At 43.5% G+C, this 23,369-nt stretch overlaps 1 protein-coding gene and 1 long non-coding RNA gene across 2 annotated transcripts; one reads left to right on the top strand and one right to left on the bottom strand.

Moving 5' to 3' along the window:
• Positions 1–900: 900 nt before the first annotated feature.
• LOC109880193 (phosphatidylinositol 4-kinase type 2-alpha) lies at positions 901–13,761 on the top strand. Its single transcript, XM_031804521.1, has 10 exons — positions 901–1,373; positions 4,512–4,712; positions 4,857–4,988; positions 7,407–7,560; positions 7,702–7,763; positions 7,905–8,004; positions 9,659–9,792; positions 10,010–10,069; positions 11,250–11,458; positions 11,568–13,761. Exons 1-9 carry the CDS (start codon positions 1,050–1,052, stop codon positions 11,409–11,411), a joined length of 1,329 nt encoding a protein of 442 aa, XP_031660381.1. The 5' UTR covers positions 901–1,049; the 3' UTR covers positions 11,412–11,458; positions 11,568–13,761.
• Positions 13,369–22,552, bottom strand: LOC116357415 (uncharacterized). Its single transcript, XR_004205390.1, has 3 exons — positions 22,417–22,552; positions 17,015–17,185; positions 13,369–14,738 (listed from the first exon to the last, which is right to left on the bottom strand). It is a non-coding gene; the product is annotated as an uncharacterized LOC116357415 (long non-coding RNA).
• Positions 22,553–23,369: the final 817 nt, after the last annotated feature.

The following is a 23,369-nucleotide window of genomic DNA, read 5'->3' as shown; positions in this document are numbered from 1 at the left end:
GCAGGTAAAGCATTTTTATCAAAAGCAAATAACTTTTTATTGAAAACACAGAACCCTACTAATTAGCCAACGACACATGATTAATTGCGTCATTTTTGTTTTGAACCTGGTTTATGCCCAGGGGGCAGCCCGATTCCAAATCGAATGCAAAAAACGCTTTTACGGGCGCCCGGTCGAGATGAATCGAACCCCCCGAGGTGCTTTAATTGCTATCATAAACTGGTTACCAATTTATACCATAGGTATGACAAAACATTTATTTTCACTGCTCTAATTAGGTTGGTAACCAGTTTATAATAGCTGGTTACAAACTTATAGAAATTACTATAGAAATTGTAGTTTACAGTTATGTAAAACTGAATAAAGCTCAGTGATACTAGCAAGAGCAGTGTGCAGGTTTCTGCTTTTTTCTCATCCTATTTAACTGCTACCATATACCTGCAACAAAGATATCTCATATGCGCAAGTGCCTTTTTGTAACATCATACCAAATGGGTGATGGACATCCACAAATGATTACATACCATAATAAATTGACTCTCCCGGATTCACATACAGAATAATATGAAATGCTCTGAGACCAGGTTGCTCTACTACAAAGTGACTACTACCACATTTCAGTGGAATCGAATGCAACCACTGAATTTGACTGAAAGTGATGAAGAATCGTACATGTTATGATAGAACACTTGAGAAGTAATTTGAACTACCAGCGCCCAATTTTGCCTGATTTACCACATTTATTTGATCAGTGGGGTGATCAGAATATCGATGAGAATCATCGGTTACGTTAAGCATATTTTATTTCACCGATTTCACCACACAACAAGCGTTCCCTCAGAAACGGGGCGGTACCACGAGGAGGCTGGGCAGAGGAAACGCCAATTGCAAGTCTCTATTCCGAGTGGGTGGGTCTTTATGCAGAGGATGACAGTCATGTTTTGTTTGAAAGCTTGGAATCAACAGCATCGAAACAACACCTCGTCTGATTCCCTGGCTCCTGTCTGTCCATTTACCCGCCGCTGTAATACCCGAAATCCCACGCTGAAATGGAAGAAACGAGCCCCCTCGTCTCTCCTCTCCAGCACTCCATTGATTACAACTACTGCCAGAGCGAAGCCACCAGTCCAATAACTCCGGGTTCTGTGGTGCGAGTGTCGGCTGGGAGCCCTGGACGCAGCCGGGAGAGACAGACGCTTTTGGTCAGGGACAGAGGGAACTCTCCGCGGGATCCACACAGGAATGAGTTTCCAGACGACCCAGAGTTTCGGGAGATCGTGAGGAAAGCAGAACAAGCCATAGAAGAAGAGATCTTTCCAGAGATCATCTGCCAAGGATCTAGTGGTAGTTACTTCGTGAAAGACTCTCAAGGGGTGAGACGGACTAGCTTCGTCCCGCAACTAGCTTTTTAAATGACCATTTATATAAACAATTTTGACTTTGACTTTTTAATGTTACATGTAATCTGTAACATTAAAACAGACAGGCTTCTAGCTAGGACTGCTAGTCTTTCGAGAGAGAAATGTACACTGACTGACTGACTGACTGACTGACTGACAGTCAGTTAGACAGACAGGCAGGCAGACATGGAGACTGATGGGGAGAGGATGCACTCTGTCATTTTTTAAAAACGCCCTTTGTTTTCAAGTAAGCCATATAACTCTGTCTTATGCAGCAGCACCAGCACATGATTTTGCTTACACTGTCTGTCTGCTCTGGCAACCTGCTGTTGCTGATTCTAGCTCTCACAGTGAAGTGATGTCATCATGTTCTGTATTGACTTCCACCAGCATCTCTCTGCAGTGTTGCTTTTTGGCTGATGTGACATTTGAGATGAGCAATTTACACATGGTGGTTTTTAGCCATAGTAGACCTTGCTGTATAGTAGATACGGGATGTAGTTCGACCATGCCAGGCTGGGGCTGTGACCTGGCATCATCACATGGCACAGTGGCAGTCAGGGTGGGAAAAAACTCTGTGGGCTGCCAGCCCCACAGTGGAGTGATGCGGTGGTGTGACGCATGAAATAGAAAGAAGTTGTCCCCAGACCTTGATCTAAGGATAAGGACACTGTAAGATCCTAGACATGCCTTGGGCAACTTCTATTAAAACCAGTGTGGTACACAGGCCCAACCTTTCAAAGATTAGCTGTCACTATCAGTTCTCAGGCCTAAGCAAATGTGCTGACGTCCCTGGCGTGGACCAGTCGAGGAGCGTTTTATTTTTTTATTTAACCCATAGTAAATCAATTTACTCTGTGTGTACTGTGTAGGCTGCTGTCTGTGTGAATATGTTGTAGCTTAGGAGAAGTCATGTGCTAGCAATCTGAATGGATAAAGGTAGAGCTCTCAATTTTCTCTCCAGAGGTAGGCCGAGTAATCAGAATCCTCACACTCTCTGAAGAAAATGGATACTCCATTTCCGTTCCCTAGCCTGCCCCTCTCCCTCTCCTTTTAATTCAACACACTCAATAAACACATCTCTGTTCCTCTCCTATGGACCAGTGGCTATTAAACGCAACAGATATAAACTTACAGGGTTGTATAGGCTGCATTCCAGGGCATCTTTACTGTTGTCATACCGTGTATATGTGGCAGAGGTGAGTTGGACTCACAATTTCATGATGAGGCTGTCCTCCCTGCTAGCGACTTTACACATATTTGTCAGCCTTGGCCCAAGAGGGAGTTTTCTCTTGGTCTAATGGTTAAGATGTTGGTTTTGACCAATAGACCAGGGTTCAGATCCCTGGCCCACATCCAGGTCACAGCCCCAGCCTGGCATGGTCGAACTACATCCCGTATCTACTATACAGCAAGGTCTACTATAGCTAGAAACCACCATGTGTAAATTGCTCACCTCAACTGTCACATCACCCAAAAAGCAACACTGCAGAGAGATGCTGGTGGAAGTCAATACAGAACATGATGACATCACTTCACTGTGAGAGCTAGAATCAGCAACAGCAGGTTGCCAGAGCAGACAGACAGTGTAAGAAAAATAATGTGCTGGTGCTGCTGCATAAGACTGAGTTATATGGCTTACTTGAAAACAAAGGGTGTTTTAAAAAGCAGGAGACCAGGGTTCAGATCCCACTCATGGCACATGCACTACATGACCAAAACTATGTGGACACCTTCTCGTCAAACATCTAATTCCAAAATCATGGGCATTAATTATTATAAATGTAACCTTTTATTTAACTAGGCAAGTCAGTTAAGAACACATTGTTATTTACAATGACGGCCTAGGAACAGTGGGTTAACTGCCTTGTTCAGGGGCAGAATGACAAATGTTTACCTTGTCAGCTCTGGGATTTGATCTAACAACCTTTCGGTTACTGGCCCAATGCTATAACCACTAGGCTACCTGCCGCTATGAAGTTGGTCCTCACTTTGCTGCTATAATAACCTTAACTCTTCTGGGAATGCTTTTTACTAGATGTTGGAACATTGCTGCAGGGACTTGTTCCCATTCAGGTCTGGGCTCTGTGCAGGCCAGTCAAGTTATTCCACACCGATCTCGACAAACCATCTCTTTATGAACCTCACTTTGTGCACGGGGGCATTGTCATGCTGAAACAGGAAAGGGCCTTCCCCCAAACTTGTCAGAAAGTTGGAAGCACAGAATAGTCTAAAATGTAATTGTATGCTGTAGAGTTAAGATCTCCCTTCACTGGAACTAAGGGGCCTAGCCCAGACCATTATTCCTCCTCCTCCAAACTAAACAGTCGGCACAATGCATTTGGACAGGTAGCGTTCTCATGGCCTCCGGCAAACCCAGATTTGTTTGTCGGACTTCCAGATGGTGAAGCAGGATTCATCACTTCATCACGTGATTCAGCCAACACATTTCCACTGCTCCAGAGTCCAATGACGGCGAGCTTTACACCACTCCAGCCGACGCTTGGCATTGCGCTTGGTGAACTTATGCTTGTGTGCGGTTGCTCGGCCATGGAAACCCATTTGATGAAGCTCCAGATGAACAATTCTTGTGCTGATGTTGCTTCCAGAGCCAGTTTGGAACTCGGTAGTGAGTGTTGCAACCGAGAACAAACAATTTCTCTGTGCTACGCACTTCAGCGGTCCTGTTCTGTGAGCTAAGCCACATCAGTGGTTCCAGAGATGTTAAACACATCTCCAGGTGTTGTGAGATATGATCTTCTGGCACAGTCAGCGAGACTGCCTTAAAGACGACCTGGAACGTGCCCGTAGACTACAAAGCTAGCCTCAGTCTCTGATCTTAACCTCCTGTGTGGCTCCCTCCACAGTTGATCATGTGAGGAAACTCAAGTTAATCTGATTTACTTTAATGGCTTGCAAAACTATTCCAATTCCAGCTTGTTAGCCCCATTCTGTAGGTTCTGCTGCACCATGAATCACCCTCTTTGATTGGCAAAGGTTGTGTTATGTCACTTCCTCTGACATTACCACTCTGTCTCTTACTATGGGTAAAGAACATTAGTAGAGTCTAACAAGTACCAATAATAATCCCGTCTGTCCATCTGTCTCTAGAACGTAATCGGTGTGTTCAAGCCTAGGAACGAGGAGCCGTATGGTCAGCTAAACCCAAAGTGGACCAAGTGGCTCCAGAAGCTGTGTTGTCCCTGTTGCTTCGGACGGGACTGTCTGGTCCTGAACCAGGGACATCTGTCTGAGGCCGGGGCCAGTCTGGTGGACCAGAAACTACAGCTCAATATCGTGCCCCAGACCAAGGTACGGGTGGGGTTACTGGCAGACATGCATGCATTCACGCACATACGCAGTCAGTCACACACACACAGGGTATGGACAATAAATTATCTTAATCTTTCCCCCCTCTCCCATTCATCACTATCTCGCTCTCTCTCTCTTCTCTAGGTGGTGTACCTGGCCAGTGATACGTTTAACTACAATGCTATAGACAGAGTCAAGTCTCGGGGAAAGAGGCTAGCTCTGGAGAAAGTTCCCAAAGTTGGACAGCGCTTCAACAGAATAGGCCTCCCTCCTAAGGTAGGTTCAGCTGCCGCCTGGGGTTCAGAACCTACAACTGGGCAGTGTTCATTCGGCATGAAATGGGAGAAGGCAATCTAAAACGGCTTGAAACAGTGAGGCATTGTCTGAACTTGTCCAATAAGAAACACACATTTTGTACAACGTTTAGAAATGTTTTGCCACAGTGAACACAACGCTGTTATGGTGCTTCTGTCTCTGCTTTAGCCAACATTTAATGCGTCATACATTTATTTTATTTATTTTTATTTCACCTTTATTTAACCATGTAGGCAAGTTGAGAACAAGTTCTCATTTACAATTGCGACCTGGCATGCCACATGTAGCGTTGTTGACTAATTCAACCAATCAAGGGCTTGAGGAGCAGTTGATGAGTTGAATCAGGTATGTTAGTGCTGGGTTAGAACCAAAGCCTGCAATCCCCAGGACTACAGTTGAAGAACACTGCCCTAAAGTAAATAATATGGTAACCCTTAAAGGGGCAACTTACAATTGAAACAATAAAAGCTGGTACCCCGCCTCAGTTTTGGTAAAAAGCTGAGGGATCAGGCCTGACTAAATGTAACCACTAAAATGCATCATCAGAGCTATTGATGTAAAGACTGACCATCTAAGATATCAACATTGTAGTTGTAAGCCTGTTGAGGCTAACATTTACAATGTTGACCAACATTGGGGTAAAACAAGCTTATATTTTGGGTTCTGATGGGGTACAACAGTTGAACTAAGCTCATGAGGCATTCATACAGTGGCCTCCTTGGCATTTATTCCTATTTTGTTGCCTTACAAACCTGGAATAAATTTATTTGGGGGGGGGGGGGAATGTATCATTTGATTTACACAACATGCCTACCAGTTTGAAGATGTAAAATATTTTTTGTGAAACAAACAAGAAATAAGACAAAAAACAGAACTTGAGCGTGCATAACTATTCACCCCCCCAAAGTCAATACTTTGTAGAGACACCTTTTGCAGCTATTACAGCTGCAAGTCTCTTGGGGTATGTCCCTATAAGATTGGCACACCTAGCCACTGGGATTTTTGCCCAATCTTACAAAACTGCTCCAGCTCCTTCAAGTTGAATGGGTTCTGCTGGTGTACAGCAATCTTTAAGTCATACCACATATTCTCAATTGGATTCAGGTCTGGGCTTTGACTAGGCCATTCCAAGACATTTAAACTTTTGTCCTTAAACCACTCGAGTGTTGCTTTAGCAGTATGCTTAGGGTCATTTTCCTGCTGGAAGGTGAACCTCTATCACCAGTCTCAAATCTTTAGAAGACTGAAATAGGTTTCCCTCAAGAATGTCCCTGTATTTAGCGACATCCATCATTCCTTCAATTCTGACCAGTTTCCCAGTCCCTGCCGATGGGGAAAAACATCCCCACAGCATGATGCTGCCACCATGGGATGGTGTTCTCAGGGTGATGAGAGGTGGTGGGTTTTCCATGATGGCCAAAAAGCTCAATTTTAGTCTCATCTGACCAGAGTACCTTCTTCCATATGTTTGGGGAGTCTCCCACATGCCTTTTGGTGAACATCAAACATGTTTGCTTATTTTTTTTATTGAAGCAATGACTTTTTTCTAGCCAGCTCTGTGGAGTGTACGGCTTAAAGTGGTCCTTTGCAACTTCTTCAGGGTTATCTTTGGTCTCTTTGTTGCCCCTCTGATTAATGTTCTCCTTGCCTGGTCCATGAGTTTTGGTGGGCGGCCCTCTCTTGGCAGATTTGTTGTGGTGCCATATTCTTTCTATTTTTGAATAATGGATCTAATGGTGCTCTGAGATGTTCAAGGTTTCAGATATTTTTTTATAACCCAACGTTGATCTGTACTTCTCCACAACTTTGTCCCTGACCTGTTTGGAGAGCCCCTTGGTCTTCATGGTGCCGCTTGCTTAGTGGTGTTGCAGACTCTGGGGCTTTTCAGAACAGGTGTGTATATATATACTGAGATCATGTGACAGCTCATGTGACACTTAGATTGCCCACAGGTGGACTTTATTTAACTAATTATGTAATTTCTGAAGGTAATTGGTTGCACCAGATCTAATTTAGGGGCTTCAAAGCAAAGGGGGTGAATACATATGCAGTTACCACTTTTCAGTTTTAGAAAAAAATTCGTCACTTCACCAATTTGGACTATTTTGTATATGTCCATTACATGAAATCCAAATAAAAATCCATTTAAATTACAGGTTGTAATACAACAAAATAGGAGAAACGCCAAGGGGATGAATACTTTTGCAAGGCACTGTAAGTTATATTCTTCAAGAATCAATGAGTATCATTCCTTTATAAGTCCAAAAATGGATGTAGCTACTGCAGATTGCCCCTTTTTAAAGCCTGCCGGTATAAAAATGTAGAACTTCCTGTATGAGCCTTTTGTCTTATAATAATCCATTTTCCTCCATGGCTCAGGTGGGATCATTCCAGTTGTTTGTGGAGGGCTACAAAGACGCAGACTATTGGCTAAAGCGGTTTGAGGCAGAGCCTCTTCCAGAGAACACCAATCGGCAGCTGCAGCTTCAGTTCGAGAGACTGGTGGTCCTCGACTATATAATCAGGAACACAGGTGTGTGCAAGAAACATAGAAACTAGTATTTCATCGTCAGGAACACCGGTGTATATATATGTGTGTGTGTGTGTGTGTGGAAGGGAGGATGAATAACTGAATTAGATGCAATGTAGCTTGATGCCGTGTTGATGCTTGCAGATCGGGGGAATGACAACTGGCTTTTAAAATACGACTGTCCAATGGACATAGAAAGAAACCGGGTGAGTAGACTTACAAAATACAATTTTAAATGTAAGATTTTGATTTGTAGCATTCGTTTTAAATGGAGTTATTAAAGAAAGTGTGAAACTGGATTGTCACATTCTTATTGTCGCTCTCTCCCTGTGTGTGTGTGTGTGTAGGAGACAGACTGGGTGGTGGTAAAAGAGCCTATTATCAGACTGGCAGCCATAGACAATGGTCTTGCCTTCCCAATCAAACACCCTGACTCCTGGAGAGCCTGTGAGTGTCTCTCACACACATACGTGTGTGTATATGTGTGTTGAAGTGGGAAGTTTACATACACTAAGATTGGAGTCGTTAACTTGTTTTTCAACCACTCCACAAATGTCTTGTTGACAAACTATAGTTTTGGCAAGTTGGTTAGGACATCTACTTTGTGCATGACACAAGTAATTCTTCCAACAATTGTTTACAGACTATTTTACTTATTCACTGTATCACAATTTCAGTGGGTCAGAAGTTTATATACACTAAGTTGACTGCATTTAAACAGCTTGGAAAATTCCAGAAAATGATGTCATGGCTTTAGAAGCTTCTGATAGGCTAATTGACAACATTTGAGTCAATTGGAGGTGTACATGTGGATGTATTTCAAGGCCTACCTTCAAACTCAGTGCCTCTTTGCTTGACATCATGGGAAAATCAAAAGAAATCAGCCAAGACCTCAGAAAATAATTGTAGACCTCCACAAGTCTGGTTTATCCTTGGGAGCAATTTCCAAATGCCTGAAGGTACCACGTTCATCTGTACAAACAACAGTACGCAAGTATAAACACCATGGGACCACGTAGCCGTCATACCGCTCAGGAAGGAGACTCGTTCTGTCTCCTAGAGATGAACGCACTTTGGTGCAAAAAGTGCAAATCAATCCCAGAACAACAGCAAAGGACCTTGTGAAGATGTTGGAGGAAACGGGTACAAAAGTATCTATATCCACAGTAAACAAGTCCTATATCGACATAACCTGAAAGGCCGCTCAGCAAGGAAGAAGCCACTGCTTCAAAACCACCATTAAAAAGCCAGACTACGGTTTGCAACTGCACATGGGGACAAACATCATACTTTTTGGAGAAATGTTCTCTGGTCTGATGAAACAAAAATGGAACTGTTTGGCTGTAATGTTATGTTTGGAGGAAAAAGGGGAGGCTTGCAAGCCGAAGAACACCATCCCAACCGTGAAGCATGGGGGTGGCAGCATCATGTTGTGGGGGTGCTTTGCTGCAGGAAGGACTGGTGTCATGAGGAAGGAAAATGATGTGGAAATATTTCCATCTCAAGACATCAGTTAAAGCTTGGTCGCACATGGGTCTTCCAGATGGACAATGACCCCAAACATACTTCCAAAGTTGTGGCAAAATGGCTTAAGGACAACAAAGTCAAGGTATTGAAGTGGTATCACAAACTCCTGACCTCAAACCCATAGAACATTTGTGGGCAGAACTGAAAAAGTGTGTGCGAGCAAGGAGGCCTACATTCCTGACTGAGTTACACCAGCGCTGTCAGGAGGAATAGTCCAAAATTCACCCAATTTATTGTGGGAAGCTTGTGGAAGGCTACACAAAATGCTTGACCCAAGTTAAGCAATTTAAAGGCGACACACTCTAAGTATTTAGTATCATGTAAACTTCTGACCCACTGGGTATGTGATGAAAGAAATAAAAGCTGAAATAATTCTCTCGACTATTATTCTGACATTTCACTTTCTTAAAATAAAGTGGTGATCCTAACTGACCTGACAGGGAATGTGTACTAAGAATAAATGTCAAGAATATCTTTTTTTTAAAGTTTAAATGCATTTGGCTAAGGTGTATGTAAACTTCCGACTTCAACTGTATGAGAAGAACCCACACTACTTCATTCCTCCTCTCTGTAGATCCATTCTACTGGGCGTGGTTATCTCAGGCTAGGGTTCCTTTCTCTGAGGAGATTAGGGACTTGGTTCTGCCGAAACTGACCGACCCCACCTTCATCAAAGACCTGGAGGAAGACCTCTACCAACTCTTTAAGGTTAGCAGGGGGTTTAATTTGCCTGGCCCCAGATCTGTTTGTATTTCTGCCAACTCTTATGGACAGCACAAACTTACCCTGGACCAAGTTTTTCATGGCCTTGATGTCACTTGACGTCGCAACAAAGTTCTACTCTACTCCATTCTGTCATCCTCACAACACTTCTTGAATCATGCCAGCGTTATTATAGTGACATCTTGTCCTGTGTTCTCTTCAGAAGGATCCAGGGTTTGACAGAGGACAGTTCCACAAACAGATAGCTGTGATGAGAGGACAGGTGAGTTGGTGGGGCAATACCTGGACATCTGAACAGTGTCAGTATTTCTCATTGTCCTCCTACTCAAATCAAATCGTGTTGGTCACATACACATATTTAGCAGATGTTATTGTGGGTGTAGCGAAATGCTTGTGTTCCTGGCTCCAACAGTGCAGTAGTATCTGACAATTTACAACAATACACACATCTAAAAGTAAAAGAATGGAATTAAGAAATAGATGAATATTAGGACGAGCAATGTCGGAGTGGCATTGACTAAAATACAGTATATACATATGAAATGAGGAAAACCATTGTGTAAAGTGACTAGTGTTCCATGTCTATGTACACAGGGCAGCAGCCTCTAGGGTGCAGGGTTGAGAAAACCGGGTGGTAGCCGGCTAGTGATGGCTATTTAACAGTCTGATGGTCTTGAGATCACTATGGTGTTGAAGGCGGCGCTATAGTCAGTGAACAGCATTCTTACATAGGTATTCCTCTTGTCCAGATGGGATAGGGTAGTGCAATGGTGATTGCATCGTCTGTGGATCTATTGGGGCGGTATGCAAATTACAGTGGGTCTAGGGTATCAGGTAGATGTGATATGATCCTTAAATAGCCTCTCAAAGCACTTCATGATGACAGAAGTGAGTGCTATGGGGCAATAGTCATTTAGTTCAGTTACCTTAACTTTCTTGGGTACAGGAACAATGGTGGACATCTTGAAGCAAGTGGGGACAGCAGACTGGGAGATATTGAATATGTCCATAAACACTCCAGACAGATGGTCTACACATGCTCTGAGGATGTGGCTAGGGATGCCGTCTGGACCGATAGCCTTATGAGTGTTAACACACTTAAGTCTTACTCATGTCGGCCACGGAGAAGCAGAGCCCACAGACCTTGGGAGTGAGCCGCGTCGGTGGCACTGTGTTATCCTCAAAGCGGGCAAAGAAAGTGTTTAGCTTGTCCGGGAGCAGGACATCGGTGTCCGCGACGTGGCTGGTTATCCTTTTGTAGTCCGTGATTGTCTGTAGACCCTGCCACACACGTCTCATCTGAGCCGTTCTCTGTACTGATGTTTTTCCTGTTCCACTAAGTGTGTGATGCTGAAGCTGTGTTTCTGTCACCAGATTGTGTGTGTGTGTGCTTCCATCTGTTTGTGTAAACCTGTGCTGAAGCTCTGTATGTCTACCACCAGATTTTGAACCTGAGCCAGGCCCTGAAGGAGCGTAAGACCCCCCTACAACTGGTGCAGATGCCCCCAGTCATAGTGGAGACAGCCAGAGCACCACAGAGAGCCAACAGTGAGTCCTACACACAGAGCTTCCAGAGCAGGAAACCCTTCTTTACCTGGTGGTAGAGGAGGAGGCCAAGTAGAAGAGGAGGTAAGAGAGGGAGAGACTTGAGATGGAGGAAGACTGTATAGCACTGGAGCAGAAAGAGAGGATAGTGAGAAGCGAGACAGATGAAGAGGGAAGAGTAGGGAGGAAGAATGGACCAGATTGAGAGACTTGAGATGGAGGAAGACTGTATAGCACTGGAGCAGAAAGAGAGGATAGTGAGAAGCGAGACAGATGAAGAGGGAAGAGTAGGGAGGAAGAATGGACCAGATTGAGAGACTGGAGATGGAGGAAGACTGTATAGCACTGGAGCAGAAAGAGAGGATAGTGAGAAGCGAGACAGATGAAGAGGGAAGAGTAGGGAGGAAGAATGGACCAGATTGAGAGACTGGAGATGGAGGAAGACTGTATAGCACTGGAGCAGAAAGAGAGGATAGTGAGAAGCGAGACAGATGAAGAGGGAAGAGTAGGGAGGAAGAATGGGCCAGATTGAGAGACTGGAGATGGAGGAAGACTGTATAGCACTGGAGCAGAAAGAGAGGATAGTGAGAAGCGAGACAGATGAAGAGGGAAGAGTAGGGAGGAAGAATGGACCAGATTGAGAGACTGGAGATGGAGGAAGAAAACCTCTGCCTTACTTCAGTTTCATCAGCCAGTAAAGCTCTTCCCTGCTCATAACCAATAGGAAGTCAGATATGTTTCTACCTTCCCTGGAACCCATCAGAGACAGTTGTGCTGTAACTACAGACATAAGAGCGAGAGAGTAGTGTCAAAATTCAGAACGAATGTAGCTTACGAATGATATTTTTAAATAAATATAAAGGGGTAAAGAATGGTATGTTAAGACAGTTGGGTAGCCCTGCACTGGTAGTTGGCTGAAAGAGATGATTATAAAGACCCAAAACTGTGAAAGACTCCCACTGTGGTTAGGTTCCCATTGCCAATTGATGGTTGTATTTATTGTAACCAGTCACTGAAGGAGAATGCTGAAGAAGTCTTTTTTTCTATCATTGCAAAATGTCAACATATGGTAGTCCAATCAAATTCAAGTGCACAGAATATCTTTTTACCTAAGGTTAAACATTTCAGCCCCAACGGGTCACTTTCCTTACCAAATTACAGCCTTCTAGCATCTCTTATGGCCTCTGAAGCATGACATTACCATGAACAGTATGGCCTGTAGCTAGCAAGCAGAGAAGTCAAGTGTCCTGATATTCGTAGCTATAATCTTTATGGTCTGTTAGGGTTGCAACATTACAGTAACTTTCTCAAAGGTTTTTCAGAAATCCTGGTTGGAAAATGTCCTGCTTTTACCCTTCTGATTCCAGGAGTTTTCCAACCAGAAAACCTAGGAATGTTGTGAAAGTTACTGTAATTTTGCAATCCTATGGTGGTATGTATGCTTGTATGCTGTGGTCAGACATTCAGCATTTGGGCCTTATTTGAATGAGTGTCTTCCTTTGACCCAGAAGAGCCTGCCCACAGGAGGTTGGTGGCACCTTAATTGGGGAGGACGGGCTGGTGGTAATGGCCAGAGCGGAATGGTATCAAATACATTAAATAAAATGTTTCCATGTGTTTGATGCCATTCCATTCACTCCATTCCAGACATTATTATGAGCCGTTCTCCCCTCAGCAACCTCCACTGAGCCTGACTGAAGTAGCCTGGTTAAACCAGAATGAACGCAGCACTCACCATTGTTTCACTTCATGAGTGCCGTGTTAAATATGGGTTAACCAGGCTATGATAGAAGGGCCACGTTACAGGTGGTACTAACTACTCATACTGGGATTGAAGTTTGTACTGCAGATTGTACTGGGCCATGTTCATTAGGGCAAACCGTGGGAAAATGTTTTGCAACAGAAAACAAAAATAAGCATGTCTTATTGGACTAGGCCAGATGGTACCTTCTGATTTCACTCCTTTTTGGACACTTTTTGTCCATTTCGTGCCTACTGAACATAAACCAGGTAACAGTGCCTGTTGTGTTATGGGCATCTGCATGTGATGGCAGCCCTGTGGCGCCACCTATGGGATGACTGCAATGTACTGTCTCAGAAACGCACATTGCCTGTTTCCTCACATCTTGTTTATTTAAATGTACATTTCCTGCTATAGTAACCAAACTGTCCTACTAATGTATTGTATTGACAAATCACAGGAGGTTGGTGGCACCTTAATTGGGGAGGGGCTTGTGGTAATGGATGGAGTGGAATGGGATTGTATTAAAGACATGGTTTCCATGCGTTTGCCATTTCATTTACTCCGTTCCAGCCATTATGAGCTGTCCTCCCCTTCGCAGCCTCCACTGATACGATTTGTACTGTATGTAAAGAATGAAATGCATAAAGAATTGCACTATTCCATTATCAAGGTTTCTTGTACTTTTCTTGTCTCTTAGATTGCATCCTGATTTTCTACCCTTCTCCCAAAGCGAGCCCTTGCACACTTTTCTAACATGGATTTAGCAATCGTGGCAACTCAATCCAGCCCATGCTTACACCAGTCACATGTTTTTAAATCCATGACCGAGAGTGTCCATATTGCTGACTTCTAGAGAGGGCGGAGAATTGGGAGGCAGAGTTGGTTGATTTATTTCAAAGGAATGTTGATCAAATAAAATCAGGTCATTATTATGTATTGACTTCCTCTTAGCCTACTATTTCCAGGTAAACACCAGATAATTTAGCGGTACCTTATGGTCTGCTGGTTTATGTCATTCCACAGTTCAGTCGTGGACACTTGTGGCGGCGAGCCACAGGATAATTCTGTTATTCTCTGTCTCATTTTAACACGACATGAAAGTTTTATAGAGAACCAAGGATTAGTTCGATTTTTTTTTAAATTTTTTTTTTACTGAAGATTGTTTCATATGATCGTGTTTAGCTTTTTGTGTTGTTTTTCATGTATAGTGAAATGTGCGGGGGCACTGGTTGCGGGGGCACCGGTTATTTGAGGTAGTATGTACAATGTAGGTAGAGTTATTGAAGTGACTATGCATAGATGACAACAGAGTAGCAGTGGTGTAAGGAGGGGAGGGGGGGGTCACTGCAAATAGTCTGGGTAGCCATTTGGCTTGAGGGTAGAAGCTGTTTAGAAGCCTCTGGGACCTAGACATGGAGCTCCGTTGCTGGTTACTGTGCTGTAGCAGAGAGAACAGTCTGACGAGGGTGGCTGGACTCTGACTACTCTTGGTATAGAGGTCCTGGATGGCAGGAAGCTTGGCCGCAGTGATGTTCTGGGACATTCGCACTACCCTTTGTAGTGCCTTGCAGTCAGAGGCTGAGCAGTTGTCATAACAGGCAGTGATGCTCTCGATGGTGCAGCTGTAGAACCTTTTGAGGATCTGAGGACCCATGCCAAAACTTTTCGTGTACATTATATATAATACATATACTATAACGTGTGTGTGTGTGTGTATGTGTGTATATATATATATATATACACACTGTTGAAGTTGGAAGTTTACATACACCTTAGCCAAATTCATTTAAACTCAGTTTTTCACAATTCCTGACATTTAATCCCAGTAAAAAGTACCTGTTTTAGGTCAGTTAGGATCATCACTTTATTTTAAGAATGTGAAATGTCAGAATAATAGTAGAGAGAATGATTTTATTTCAGAAATGATTTCTTTCATCACATTCCCAGTGGGTCAGAAGTTTACATACACCCTATTAGTATTTGGTAGCATTGCCTTTAAATTGTTTAATTTGGGTCAAATGTTTCGGGTAGCCTTCCACAAGCTTCCCACAATAAGTTGGGTGAATTTTGTCCCATTTCTCCTGACAGAGCTGGTGTAACTGAGTCAGGTTTGTAGGCCTCCTTGCTCGCACATGCTTTTTCAGTTTGTCCCACAAATTTTCAATAAGATTGAGATGAGTGCCTTGTGATGGCCACTCCAATACCTTGACTTTCTTGTCCATAAGCCATTTTGCCACAACTTTGGAAGTATGCTTGGGGTCATTGTCCATTTGGAACATCCATTTGGAACATCCATTTGCAACCAAGCTTTAACTTCCTGACTGATGTCTTGAGATGTTGCTTCAATATATACACTTAATTTTCCTGCCTCGTGATGCCATCTATTTTGTGAAGTGCACCAGTCCCTCCTGCAGCAAAGCACCCCCACAACATGATGCTGCCATCCCCGTGCTTCATGGATGGGATGGTGTTCTTCGGCTTGCAGGCGTCCCCCTTTTTCCTCCAAACATAACGATGGTCATTACGGCCAAACAGTTCTATTTTTGTTTCATCAGACCAGAGAACATTTCTCCAAAAAGTATGATCTTTGTCCCTATGTGCAGTTGCAAACCGTAGTCTGGCTTTTTTATGGCAGTTTTGGAGCAGTGGTTTCTTCCTTGCTGAGCGGCCTTTCAGGTTATGTCAATATAGGACTCGTTTTACTGTGGATATAGATACTTGTGTACCTGTTTCCTCCAGCATCTTCACAAGGTCCTTTGCTGTTCTGGGATTGATTTGCACTTTTCGCTCGAAGTGCGTTCATCTCTAGGAGACAGCACGTCTCTGTCCTGAGCGGTATGACAGCTGCATGGTCCCATGGTGTTTATACTTACGTACTATTGTTTGTACAGATGAACGTGGTACCTTCAGGCGTTTGGAAATGGCTCCCAAGGATATACCAGACTTGTGGAGGTCTACAATTGTTTTTTTGAGGTCTTGGCTGATTTTTCTTTTGATATTCCCATCATGTCAAGCAAAGAGGCACTGAGTTTGAAGGTATTCCTTGAAATACATCCACAGTACACCAACAATTGACTCATGATGTCCATTAGTCTATCAGAAACTTCTAAAGCTATGACATTATTTTCTGGAATTTTCCAAGCTGTTTAAAGGCACAGACAAATTAGTGTATGTAAACTTCTGACCCACTGGAATTGTGATACAGTGAAATAATCTGTAAACAATTGTTGGAAAAAATTACTTGTGTCATGCACAAAGTAGATGTCCTAACCGACTTGCCCAAACTATAGTTTGTTCACAAGAAATTTGTGGAGTGGTTGAAAAATGAGTTTTAATGACTCCAACCTAACTGTATGTAAACTTCCGACTTCAACTGTGTGTATGTATATATGTGTATACATACACTTATATTATTTAAGTCAGGTAAGAATAAATTCTTATTTACAATGACTGTCTACCTCGGCCAAACCCGGACGGACGATGCTGGGCCAATTGTGCACCGCCCTATGGGACTCCCAATCACAGCCGGATGTGATGGAGCCTCTTGCGCTGAGAAGCAGTGCCTTAGACCGCAGCGCCACTTGGGAGCCCAGCTGGGCCCTCCGCCGTGAACAACTCTTGCAGCTGACACAGATTCACGGTCACCTGTTTACCCACGGTAAATACATTCCATACATAATTGGCAGTTTTATTTTGACTCTTTTCAACCAGGTAAGTCATTGAGAAGTAAGAACACATTCTCTTTTACAATAACTACAGCTGTCAGATTGAATGACTCCTAACCTTGATGCTTACCCTAACCTCACCTCCTTAGTTCTAACCTTACCTTAAAAACCTTTGCCTGTCAATCCCTGTGCTGAACCTTTACCTTCGGATCTGCCGACTGAATATCCACATCTTAAACGATAACAAACTCACCCAGTCAGATGTTCCCTGAGCCCGCCTTCCTACTCCTCCACTCTGTCAGACACCACTGTGTGGAGGGCCCCGCCACCGTGGAGGAGGGAGACGCAGATGCTGCCTCCGCATCCATCCTCCCCAGGGGAGAGACACCAAGAGTGGTGAGAAGATCCCACCAGATGGGCCTACCTGTGGAGGATATGAAAGGTTAGGGTTAAGGGCTAGCACTCACTCGTTGCATTTGCATTGTTTTTCATGTGAGTTTGTTTCTAGGTGCAACTTGATCTTACTCAGAGGAATGACTGTGCCAGTTACAGACTTAGGATGGTGTGACTGAAGCATGTCCTGGCCAAGGAGAAACTCTGGGCCCTTATTTGTTTACGGCCAGGTTATGGTTTAGGAAAACCTCCAGGCCCTTTGTAAGGGAAACCCGGGGGGGGTGCAAGGCAAGCTGCTGCCAGTCTACCTGTCCTTGATGGTTTAATCCTGCTTTGAGGAGCAGGGAGAGGAACCCGGTCCATCCGGTCCCAATGACTATTACACTGCATCTGGTAAGAACCAGTCTACCGATACAGTAACTCTGGTAAGAACCAGTCATCTAATTAAGTCTGCTTGGTCACACATGAAGAACTGACATAGTGGCAGGCAGTGTAATTGTATTATCAGAGTTATGTAAGGTACAGTAGTTACCTGGCTGTGTCTCTAGGTCAACTGTAGCCTACTGGAGGAAAGTAGGGCTCTGCTCCAATATCCATACTAGAATTCCATTTAAAAAGCATGCCCAATACATTGCTCCATTTGAAGTTGTATGTTAGTGTGGTTATTTGGAATGTAGCCATTCTCTCTCTCCACCATATGGAATTAGACAGCATTTGATCTAATTCAGTTAATTGAGATTGTATGATAGGCCTATCTACTGTGTTTCTGTTGAGGTTCTAGAATAGACGGCAACCTGAGAAAGTCACTTTAGAATGTTATGCACCGAAGGTGACTCACATCAACACATCAATAATGTAAGTGAAATGCTGCACTAAGTAAAATATTGCATTAACCCTTGAACTGTCTCTTCTTGAAAAACAATTCACCTTAAAATTCTTATTACTAACAACTCAAATAAGAACTTCCCATAGTTTATTTTCCAACTTCATGTTTATTTTGGAAATAACAAGAGTTCTACTAGGAGGTTGAGTCAGAAGGTCATACCAGCAATGCCATATTAGAATGGCAATTTGCATAGCATTTGTGACCGACCACCTCGATTTGATTTACATAGGATAAGAGATTCAGAGCTAGAAAATAGTATATCATACACTGCAGTTGAGGAACAAATGGGAAAGTAATTCTGCTTTTAAAGTTGATAAACTTGTAACCCCACTTTTGAGAAAATAGACCTTGAATGTTTTGGCAAACCTACTGGAGAGCTCTTCTTTGTCTACACCCATTCAGCATGGTTCACACCCTCTTAAGCCTTTGTCCCACACATCTCTTTAATGATTCACATGTGAGGCCGTGTGCTAAATAGTGAGTACGGTAGTTTTCTAACAAAAGATTTCCAGACTAGAGGCCGGTTTATACTACTTCTATCTACATGTCTGTATACAGTTGTCGCAGTGACATCATGAACATTCTATTGTCATCCAACATCAAACATGTCGTTATGAAAAAGTATAAACACACAAGAACAACAGGCTGCATGACATCATGCAGCCTGGGGGTCCGAAATAGAATAACTGTTTTTTTACACCAATAAACCCATCTGTTTAAAAATGTATTTCGTATATGTCAATCTAGCAAACCAGGCAACTAAAATGACATTTTACCCCTTTTTTGTGATATCCAATTGGTAGTTACAGTCTTGTCCCCATCGCTGTAAGTCCAGTACGGACTCGGAAGAGGCGAAGGTCGAGAGCCATGCGTCCTCCGAAACATGACCCCGCCAAGCCGCACTGCTTCTTGACACACTGCTCACTTAACCCAGAAGCTAGTCGCACCAATGTGTCGGAGGAAACACTGTACACCTGGCAACCATGTCAGCGTGTATGCGCCCGGCCCATCACAGGAGTCGTTAGAACGCAATGGGACAAAGAAATCCCGGACGGCCAAACCCTCCCCTTACCCGGATGACGCTGGGCCAATTGTGCATCTCCAAATGGGTCTCCAGGTCGCAGACGGCTGCAACACAGCCCGGGATCTAACCCGAATCTGTAGTGACGCCGTTAGCATTGCGTTGCAGTACCTTAGAGACCGGGCAACAACCTCTCCCTCAAAGTCATGAATTTCAGGAAATGGAGGGCTGAGCAGACCACCATTCACATCGACAGGGCTCTAGCTGAGTGGGCCGAGAGCTTCAAGTTCCTCTGTGTCAAGGATCCATCATGGTCCAAACACACCAACAAAGTCGTGAAGAGGGCACAACAACGCCTCTTCTCTGCAGGAGTCTGAAAATAATTGTCATGGGCTCTCAGATCCTGAAAAAGTCCTACAGCTGCACCATTGAGAGCATCTTGACTGGCTGCATCACTGCTTCGTATGGAAACTGCTTGGCATCCAACGGCAAGGCGCTACAGAGGGTAGAGAGGATGGCCCATGACCTCTATACCAGGCGGTGTCAGAGGAAGGCCCTAAAAATAGTCAAAGACTCCAGCCACCCAAGTCGTAGACTGTTCTCTCTGCTACCACACGGCAAGCAGTACCGATGCTCCACGTCTGGAACCAACAGGACTCTGAACAGCTTCTACCCCAAGCCATAAGACTACTAAATAGTTAGTTAAATACAGAAGTTAACCAACTAGCTACCCAGACTATCTGCATTTACCCTTTTTGTGCTAAAAAAATATTGGACGGAAGAGCGCAGTGACTTTCAACATGGCACCGTCATAGGTTACCACCTTTCCAACAAGTAATTTCGTCAAATTTCTGCCCTGCTAGAGCTTCCCCGGTCAACTGTAAGTGTTATTGTGAAGTGGAAACGTCAAGAAGCAACAACGACTCAGCCGTGAAGGGATAGGCCACACAAACTCACAGAAAGGGACCGCCGAGTGCTGAAGCACATAGCACGTACAATTAGTCTGTCCTCGGTTGCAACATTCACTACCCAGTGAGTGTTGGAGCAGGGAAAAACATTCTCTGAAGTGATGAATCACACTTTCCCCATCTGCCAGTCCGACGGACGTATCTGGGTTTGGCAGATGCAAAGAGAATGCTACCTGCCTGAATGTATAGTGTCAACTGTAAAGTTTGATGGAGAAGGAATAATGGTCTAGGGCTGTTTTTCATGGTTCGAGCTAGGCTCCCTTAGTTCCAGTGAAAGGAAATCTTACTGCTACAGCATACAATGACATTCTAGATGATTCTGTGCTTCCAACTTTGTGGCAAAAGTTTGGGGAAAGCCCTTTCCTGTTTCAGCATGACATTGCCCCTGTGCACGAAGCAAGTCCCATACAAAAATGGTTTGTCAAGACTGGTGTGGAAGAACTTGACTGGCCTGCATAGAGCCCTGACCTCAACCCCATCGAACAGCTTTGGGATGAATTGGAATGCCGAAGAGCCAGGCCTAATCGCCCAACATCATTGCCCGACCTCACTAATGCTTGTGGCTGAATGGAAGCAAGTCTCGCAGCAATGCTCCACCATCTAGTGGAAAGCCTTCTCAGAAGAGTGGAGGCTGTAGTAGCAGCAAAGGGGGAACCAACTCCATATTAATGCCCATCATTTTGGAATGAGATGTTCGACCAGCTGGTGACCACTTACTTTTGGTCATGTAGTGTATAACCCTCAATGTACCCCTTGTAAATAACCACGTTATCGTTACTCATTGTGTATCTATTATTACATGTTTTACTTTATTATTTCTCTATTTTCTTTCTCTCTGCATTGTTGGTAATCATTTCAATGTTAACCCACACCTGTTGTTTACAAAGCATGTGACAAATACATTTGATTTGATAGGCGACCTTTCTTAAGGCTAGGCGTCCCGCTAGCGGGACAACTTCCGGGGAAGCTGGAGGGCGCGCAGTTCAAATAAATAATCGTAAAAATAATGGATAGACAACATTTAGGAACATACAAGTCTTATATCGATTAAAACTTAGATTCATGTTAATCTAACTGCACTGTGCGTTTACAATAGCTATTACAGCGAAAGCATGCATGTGGTTGTTTGAGGACGATAATATCCTTTTTTATATCCCAAAAAGTCTGTTTACTTGGCACCATCGATTTGAGTAATCCACTCGTTCAACATGCCAAGATAGGAATCCGAAATTCTTCCCCTAAACTTTGTTTCAACAAGTCTAAATAAGTTTCTATTTAATCCTCAGATACCCTAAAATGTAATTAAACTATAATATTTTATAAGGAAGGAAGTATGTTCAATAGGAAAACGATATTAGCAGGTGCGTGTCCTCTTCCTCAGGCGCATAAACGAATTTCAAAGTCTATCCCTGTGGTAAAGCATATCATTCCTCCTCGTTTTGGAAGAAACAAGCCTGAAACCTTGAACATAGACTACTGACACCCAGTGGAAGCTATAGGAATTGCATCCTGAGAGCTAGATTTCAGAATGACCCTATACTTTCCACTGTAAGAGCATGGGCTCTCAAATGGTTGGTTTTTCTTTGGATTTTCTCCTACCATATCTATTATGTTATAGTCTCCTACATCATTTTAACATTTCTACAACCTTCAAAGTGTCTTCTTTACAATGGTACCAATTATATGCATATCCTGGCTTCAGGGCCCGAGCAACAGGCAGTTTACTTTGGGCATGTCAGTCAGGTGGAAATTGAGAAAAAAGGACAATAGCCCTAACAAGTGTTAAGTCTGAATATTGATGAATTGACCCCATATGTCATGAAATGTGGTTTATTATATATTATAATATAGTGTGTTGTCAACGATTCAATCATGGGGCGGCAGGTAGCCTAGTGGTTAGAGCGTTGGACTAGTAACTGAAAGGTTGCAAGATCAATCTCTGAGCTGACAAGGTAAAAATCTGTTGTTCTGCCCCTGAACAAGGCAGTTAACCCATTGTTCCTAGGCTGTCACTGAAAATAAGTATTTGTTCTCAACTGACTTGCCTAGTTAAAGGTTTTAAAAAATGCACAGATAGGACTCTAGTAATTATGCTGCAATAGTTTGTGTCGGGGGGCAAGGGTCAGTCTGGAGTACTTTTCCTGTTTATCCGGTGAAAGTAAACGTGTTTGTTTACTTTTCTTTTGTTAATCTGCATCAAAACATACATATTTAGACTCCTTTTGTGTAAAGGTACGAGGCCAGAAACCGCTGTGTATTTCAGCTGCAAACAAAGGGTTTTGGAAATTAGTCTTCTACCCAGCCAATATAGGTCAAGGATAGTCTCGTGCGTAAAAGCCGAATACACAACTCTGGAATAACAAATACTTTAGGAAACACGTTCTTACCCTAAAACGATAGTGACACGTTGTTCTTATGCTTTTTCCAATATCATTTCCTCTGTCATTTTGTTCTGTCCTACACTGCGGTATATCCGGTCAGTTATGGATAATAAAGGACCTTTGATTTATCAATGGCTCTGTGCACTCGGTGTTGTCAATTGGCTGCACTCTGTAGTTTTGTCATCTCGGGTCTACACCACTGTGCCTATCTACCAATGAGAACGGACATGGTAATTAACCCCACCTTATAGGGCCGGATGGAATGTTTTCTCGAGCAATCAGAGTTTGTGGGCGGAGCATGGTGTGAAGATCCGCCCCTCGGCCACGTAGTTAATCTATTGACGTCAATGGTCCTGGCACGAAGCTGTGTGTGATGGGCTTGCCGATTATGTGTGAGACAAAAATCACTCCCCTACAGTGTGTGTGTGCCTTTGCCTGCTTGGGGACGGAATGTCCCTGTAGTGTATGGCATCTCCCTGTGCGCACTAACTTCACACTTTCACAGTGGGTTACAAGATTGCAAGAGTTGAATGCACTTATGACATAAAACGGTATAATTGTGCATCATCAAGAAGGGACATGGCATAATGCTGACATTTTAGAAACCCACGTGAACTCGTCATCTTTAGGTTGCCATTATGTGTTCTGCCCTGACGTCAACGCACTCAGTAACTGATGGAAGACTATTGATTACTGCACGACCTTTGGCTTCCATGACCTCCAGCCATTGACCTGACCTAATCATATCTACAATGATCAGACTGACATGTTGCATCATATCTTAGAAGGCTATAGTGTAATGTGTATTACCTATGCCCTGTGTGTCTGGGTGTGTTGTGTGATGTGTGTATGGCCTAGTTAAATAAACATAAAAAAAAATAAAAAAAATAAAAAAAATATTGTGCACAATTAGGCTGTGTGTGTAAGTCTGTGTGTATGTGCGTGCGTGCGTTCATGTG

Source organism: Oncorhynchus kisutch, linkage group LG25, assembly GCF_002021735.2.
Source record: "Oncorhynchus kisutch isolate 150728-3 linkage group LG25, Okis_V2, whole genome shotgun sequence".
In the NCBI taxonomy this organism is placed as follows: Eukaryota; Metazoa; Chordata; class Actinopteri; order Salmoniformes; family Salmonidae; genus Oncorhynchus; species Oncorhynchus kisutch.
Note: the sequence above shows the minus strand (reverse complement) of the source record. Positions and strands in the feature narration are given on the sequence as shown.

Bases quoted from the DNA above. Each gene is read 5' to 3' on its own strand.
- LOC109880193 (XM_031804521.1), top strand. From the start codon at position 1,050: ATGGAAGAAACGAGCCCCCTCGTCTCTCCTCTCCAGCACTCCATTGAT. The intron at 4,713-4,856 runs GTACGGGTGGGG...TCTCTTCTCTAG, and splicing joins ATATCGTGCCCCAGACCAAG to GTGGTGTACCTGGCCAGTGA. The intron at 8,005-9,658 runs GTGAGTGTCTCT...TCCTCTCTGTAG, and splicing joins CCCTGACTCCTGGAGAGCCT to ATCCATTCTACTGGGCGTGG.